Genomic DNA, 6559 nt, shown 5'->3' with positions numbered 1-6559 from the left:
ATATATATATATATATATATATTATTCTAGCACTATATTAGATGACAGCAACTTCCCATGTGTTAATCACATTTACCAGATTTCTTGAACCTGAATACCAACTTTAATCTCTTCAAATATATTCTTTTCACTTTTTCCTTAATTTCTTTGTGCATAATGTCAGGATCAAGTGCCTAGTTACATTTATCCATTGTTGTCACATTCTAAAATCCATTCTTCTGATAAGTTTATCTCTTTAAAATGGGCTCTCTTCTCTATCATCATGGCTAAAGTTGCATATTTTGATATACCAAATTCCATTCTAGTATTATTGCAGCATTCTTTTACTTTATTAACAAGTGAATTAATCAATTTTTCAGATTTTGTAAGAATAATTGATTTAGAGTAGGTGCATTTCTTTGTAGTTTGGAGACCATGTTGAATTTTCTAAGTGTTATTGGGATGGGAGTGAACTCACAAATAATGAAGAGAAAGGGTCTCTCTGGAAGATAACTTGTTTTAATGGCTATTTGTTTTCTCTTGTTTTTCAGATGAGTTTCACATTTACTCAACTTCAAGACAGAGAGGTTATTTTGGACAAAATATCGTTCTTCTTGTACAAACAGCCAAGTATCAAAGAGTAAGTCTCTGTTTTTGCATGTTTCTTACTTTTGAATTTTTCAATTTATATTTTAAATCTCTGTGAATGTAAGTCTCATTGAACAAAAGTTTAAAAATGCATATATACATACAATATGTATGTATGTATGTATAATCAGTAGCATCATTTAATATCCACTGTCTACTAAATCCACTCACAAGTCTTTGGTCAGCTTGAGGCTATAATAGAAGATTCTTGCCCAAAGTGCCACACAGTAGGACTGAACCCAGAACCATGTGGTTGGGAAGCAAGCTTCTTACCATACAATCATGCCTGCACCTTTACTATTTTCACCTTCATTTTCCATAACCAGGCTATTTCATACTTAAGAGGATTGCATATGTCTATTTTGCTTTCTTTCTTGACTATTCATGGGTGAAAGGGGCATGCAGCATCAATTATATAGCACATGTGGTTCACCTTGTCCACCACCACTGGGTCCGGCTTGTTGTGCTCTTGCACCTGATATGTTTGGTTTGGGAAATCCTACAAGATTTTGCATATCTCTGACTTTGCCACTCTCTTCAGTTTGTGCTCATAACACTTCTTGCCACTCTCTGTACCCCACTTCTCACATAGTTTCCAATGTAGCACTCTCACTACCTCATCATGTTGCCACAACTTATTATTGTTTTAGGCAAGTCTAGGATATTTGTTCATGGTATGGGCAATGGTTTTGTCCATTTCTGATATGGCACAGTTGAGACTCTTGCTCTGGAGCTGGTAGAATTGTTAGCAGGCAAGACAAAGTACTTAGTGGCATTTCTTCTGCCTCTGTGTTCTGAATTTATATTCTGCTGAGGTTAACTTTGCCTTTCTTCCTTTCAGGGTCGATAAAATACGTACCAGTCTAATTCTGGGGTTGATGTAATTGACCAGACCACTTCCCCCAAAATTTCACACCATGTGCCTATAGTAGAAATGATTATTAATCAATTTATTTATTTACTCATTTACTTCCAGTGCAGGAGACAATGGAACCACTGAAAGCAACCAACCGAAAGGTTTGTAAATGTTTTCTCTTCATTATATCCATTCTGAGATATGTGATAAAAGATGTTTAGAGAATTTGTCTCTAACACTCAGACTCACGCAGATGCTAATTTAGTTCTCTCAGTCTTCACCATTGTTACATATGCCATGATGTAAGAGATTCAACATTTTTGTCCTTTATGATTCTCATTTCAGAAGCTAATGGCAACTTCCCAATTCAACCTGCTCTAATTAGCCTGTTTAACCGAAGAGATTCAGATGAACTGACCAATAAAGAATCCATAAAACAGCATCTGTGGGGTATACACTTTTCTGAATATGGAAAGTAAGTTACCTCTCTTTCTCTCTCTCTTATATCATCGTGATTATCATTTAATGTCCCTTTTTCTGTGTTGGCATGGGTTGGGTGGTTTGACAAGAACTAATGAACCAGAGGGCTGTACCAGGTTATGCATATATATGCGTGTGTGTGTGTGTGTATATATATATATATATATGTGTGTGTGTGCATGAGTAAAAATAAATACAAAAAAAGGGTTTTGTATGATCATGTATAGAGGAATATATTATTTTATTTAAAAGAGTTCCAACTCTGTCTGTTTTTTATGTTTTATTTATATTCTTGTAAAATTAATGTGGGATATAGAATATGGAATATATAATATAAAAATGGATGGTACAATAAAATGAAGTATTGAATGTCTTATTGAATATATGGAATATGTCTTATTGAATATATGAAATATTGAGTGTTCAATATAAAGGATTAAATATATAAAAAGGCGAATATGTATTTTCAATACCCTGTGGTATTCATCATGGTCGGTATCTGACAGACTGTAACAATCTTTTATAAAAGTACATGGTTTTGTGTGCCAATGCAAAGCAGAGCAGATGGTAAAGAGAACACTTTGGACCAACTGAATTTGATTTATCAGCTCAGAGTTTAACCCTTTTGTTAGCATGCTTCTAATTGAAACACTGCCTTTGATTTCAGTTAGTTTTGAAAATAACAAAGAATTTAATGAAAGAAGTTTGTTATATTAAGCTGGTGTTTCGAATATAAATTAATAAGGAATTTTGATGGAAAGTTTTAATTTAAATCACTTTAAAACAGGAAGTTTGTATCATAAAGCCAGAGACAGTCTTAGGTGGTTTGGTATCAAAAGGGTTAAAGTTTAACTTTCATTATGGTTAACTTAATATTTCACTTGTCTGGTTGATCACAATAATATTCTGGACAGTTTTCACTTACTTTTTAGCAATAATCGCCCATGTACCTAAGCATCTTCGTTGTTGTGAACATTTCAGAGGAGTATGTATGTATCGCACACACAAAACCCGAGAACTTATTCTGAAAGGTATTCCTGATAACTTACGGGGAGAAATTTGGATGACATTTTCTGGTGCTGTCAATGAAGTAAGTACTTTGCATTTTGATTATACATGTGTGACTTGTAATTTCACATCTGTTTTACTGTACTGTTGTTCTGTAATTACATCTGTTCTATGGTATTCTTTTGTAACTTCACATATATTCTATTTTACTATATTATAATTTGGCAATTCCGTGTGAGTGTGTGTATGCATATGTATTATTATCATCATTGTTTTGTGCCTCTTTTTTATGCTGGCATGGGTTGCACAGATGAATGTGGTTGGAGTCAGATGTATTCAGGGATACTACATACTTGAAAGACATCATCTCACACACATTTAATTTTTGGTCAGGTTTCTTTGACTGGATGCCACCCACTTTACAGAAGTGCTCTTCTTTTTGTGGCACCAGCATTAGAGAGGTGTCATGTCCTCATCAAGATTAAAGTGTCCTTGCAACCCAATGCTTTACAAAGTGCATGGAGTGCATTTTTCATGACACCAGTAGTAGAGAGGTTACCATGTCCTTAACATGACCAAAGAGGCCTCACAATGCCACATATTGCTACTTGCCTGTTTCTTAACAGAGTGAGAAGTATAGAGTAAAGAGGCATGAATGATAGTAATGAGAAGGATGTGTGGTAAGGGGTTGAGTGATAGTACACTCAGTATTCTGAGATTGTTGGTGGGGATGACAGAAGTCTTGGTTGTATGCAAGGGAAAAAGCAATAGTCTGTTGGCATAAGTGACATGGAGTAATGACAAGCTCTACTGGAAGGGAAGGAGCGGGTAGAGTGAACTAAACACATGTGGCCCAGTGTAATGAAGACACAAGCTATGATATGTTGCTGAGTGATGATGATGATGGCAGAGAAAATAGAATGTAGGTGGTTCTTGTAGTAATGGACAGCACAAATGAATGTTGGAGACATTGTTGATGGCATCCTTAGTTGCACTGGAAATAATGTACAGCAAACAGAAGAGATCCACTGCCATCCTTAGTCACTCTGACAACATAATATATTGAGATTGAGAAGATGGAATAATGATGAGATGAGCAATAGCAGCACAGTGTAGGAAGCAAAAGAGATAAAGCAAAAGAAAAATGGATGGCATTGATATGATGAATAAAGAGATGTGTAACACAAAAGACGAGAAATAGGGCAGTGAGTGACAAAGTGAGCAATGGAGATGACTGGCATGTATGAATGCACATACATGCACGTACCTAGTGATATATGCAATTATACATATACATAACATAATTTTAGTGTTTGTTTTGTCACATTGAGACAGGCAAGCAGTTGTTCTCCCTCGCCATGTGCCACCAGTTAGTGTGGTCCTTTGTCATCTCATCTGTGAGATCTAACAGCTTCATATATGTCTTCACCAATTCATCTCAAGTCTTCCATAATCATCTTTTTCAACACTGTGTGGAATTTCTACCTATGCCTCTTCTACACGTGGAACAAGGCCGTTTATCTGAAGGGATTAGTGCCCTGTCTGTTTTCCTGTTAACTAGAACTGTGGTCTTTGTTAAGTTAACTTTACTTTCTCAGTGTTTCATTGTACATGTAAAAAGAAAACAACAAATCAATGAGGGAGTTTTTGTGTGTTTATTAAACCTGCTAGAAAAATTGTTAAGTCACAGTCAACATTCTTAAAGGAACAAATGAAGTTAGCATGTTATGCTGGATGGGTAATGTTAGTGTGCATGTATGACAAAGTGTAAATGATTTAAGAGAAAAATTGGGTATAAGAGGCATCAGTTCTGGTGTGCAAGAGAGGACTGTGCTGGTATGGTCATGTGATGTGTATGGATGAGGTTAGCTGCATAAAGAGGTGCCTATCTCTAATTGTGGAGGGAACCTGTGGAAGGGGTAGACCCAAGAAAATATAGGACAAAATAGTGAGAAAGGATCTACAGATGTTGGGCTTCACAGAGGAGATGACTAGAGACCAAAATTTCTGGTGGTTTGCTGTGCTTGAGAAGACACATCAAGCTAAGTAAAACTGCAGCCTTCCATACATGCAAGTATGTCCTCCACGTCCCTTTCTCAGCCAAGAGGCTCTTTCCTTGAGGGCTCATGGGTGGTGGTGTCACATAATAAGTACCCATGCTGGTGCTATGTAAAAGCACTCATGCTAGTGTCACATAAAAGCCTCCATGCCAGTGTCACATAAAACCACTTGTGCTATCGCCATGCAAAAACACTTGTGCTGATGCAAAGTGAAAACGCTCATGCCAGTGTCACGTAAAAGTGCCTGTGCAGGTGCCACGTAAAAAAGCACCCATGCTAGTGCCACATAAAAGCACCCAGTACTTCAGTGAAGTGAGTGGTGTTAGGAAGGGCATTGAACTGTAGAAACCATGCCAAAATAGACAATTGGAACCTGGGCTGCGCTCCAGCTGGCCAGCTCCTGTCAAACCTTCCAACCCATGCCAGGATGGGAAGTGGATGTTAAATAATGATGATGATGATACACACACAGGTAGATAGATAGGTTGATAGACCGACCAATCGAATGATTCAATCTTTTTGTGAATTCCAGATGATTACAAACCCTGGTTACTATGCCAACATGGTACAACAGAGTGCAGGCAAAAATAACATTGCCACAGATGAAATTGAAAGAGATTTACACAGGTAAACTTTACAGTATAATAGTGTGGGATATCTCCCTTGGCTGTATTTCAATGTGATTTGTGGTAAACTTAGAAATAATAATTATAACTATTATTGCTATTTAGATCATTACCCGAACATCCAGCTTTTCAAACAGATTTGGGAATTGATGCCCTCCGCCGAGTCTTAACTGCATATGCCTGGAGGAACCCTACTATTGGTGAGTATATTGATGATTGCAGTTTTGTAATGGAACAAGTGAATGCATGTCATCTTCCATATCTTTTATTGTTGGTATCATTAGCAGTCTGCACTTCTGAGCTCATGATCATTCACTTCAAACTTGGCATGTGTGTGTGTATGTGTGTGTATTGGAATTTCTATGCAGATAGAACCCACGACAAAGCTCTCCAAGACATGAACAATAGCTAAGTCATTTTTTATTTTTATATATTATCCCTTCTGCTGCGCTCCCCTTCCCCCAACCCCACCCCGTTTCTCTGACTATACATTTCTTCCCTTCCATATCTCTGTTCTGTCTTAAATTCATGATTATTTATGTATTTCTATTCGCTATCTCACCCAAGTTATCGTCTTTATCGTCTTCGCCTCTACTTTCTTGAAGTATGCTCCTTAGCCCAAACCTGTCTGAAATTTGTCTCTCCCCCCTTTAAAAATTACGATTTTAACTCTCATTTCTGTTACCGATTTAAGCATTTAATCTCATGGTTTAAACACTGCTGTGTTTGTTTCAACTTTTTTCTAAAAACCCAACGACTTTTGATCAGCATGATGTACTGCTACCTGTTCTCTCTCTCTCTCTCTTTCTCTCTCTCTCTCTCTCTCTCTGAATCACTACTTTCTTTCCCCCACTTCTTCTTCGACTCGTACGTGTCCCCAAACATATTATAACCAGTTCACT

At 37.0% G+C, this 6559-nt stretch overlaps 1 protein-coding gene across 1 annotated transcript in view; it reads left to right on the top strand.

The window, feature by feature from the left end:
* The first annotated feature begins 474 nt into the window (after positions 1-474).
* Positions 475-6559, top strand: part of LOC106882132 (TBC1 domain family member 9) — a 31992-nt gene continuing 25907 nt past the window's right edge. Inside the window, exons 1-6 of the mRNA XM_014932697.2 lie at positions 475-619; positions 1604-1644; positions 1829-1958; positions 2945-3053; positions 5564-5658; positions 5763-5857. Coding sequence (XP_014788183.2) covers positions 531-619; positions 1604-1644; positions 1829-1958; positions 2945-3053; positions 5564-5658; positions 5763-5857 — 559 coding nt within the window. The 5' untranslated portion in view covers positions 475-530. The remainder of the gene's footprint in view (positions 620-1603; positions 1645-1828; positions 1959-2944; positions 3054-5563; positions 5659-5762; positions 5858-6559) is intronic.

The sequence above is a fragment of the Octopus bimaculoides genome, unplaced genomic scaffold (genome assembly GCF_001194135.2).
Source record: "Octopus bimaculoides isolate UCB-OBI-ISO-001 unplaced genomic scaffold, ASM119413v2 Scaffold_190964, whole genome shotgun sequence".
Taxonomy (NCBI): Eukaryota; Metazoa; Mollusca; class Cephalopoda; order Octopoda; family Octopodidae; genus Octopus; species Octopus bimaculoides.
Note: the sequence above shows the minus strand (reverse complement) of the source record. Positions and strands in the feature narration are given on the sequence as shown.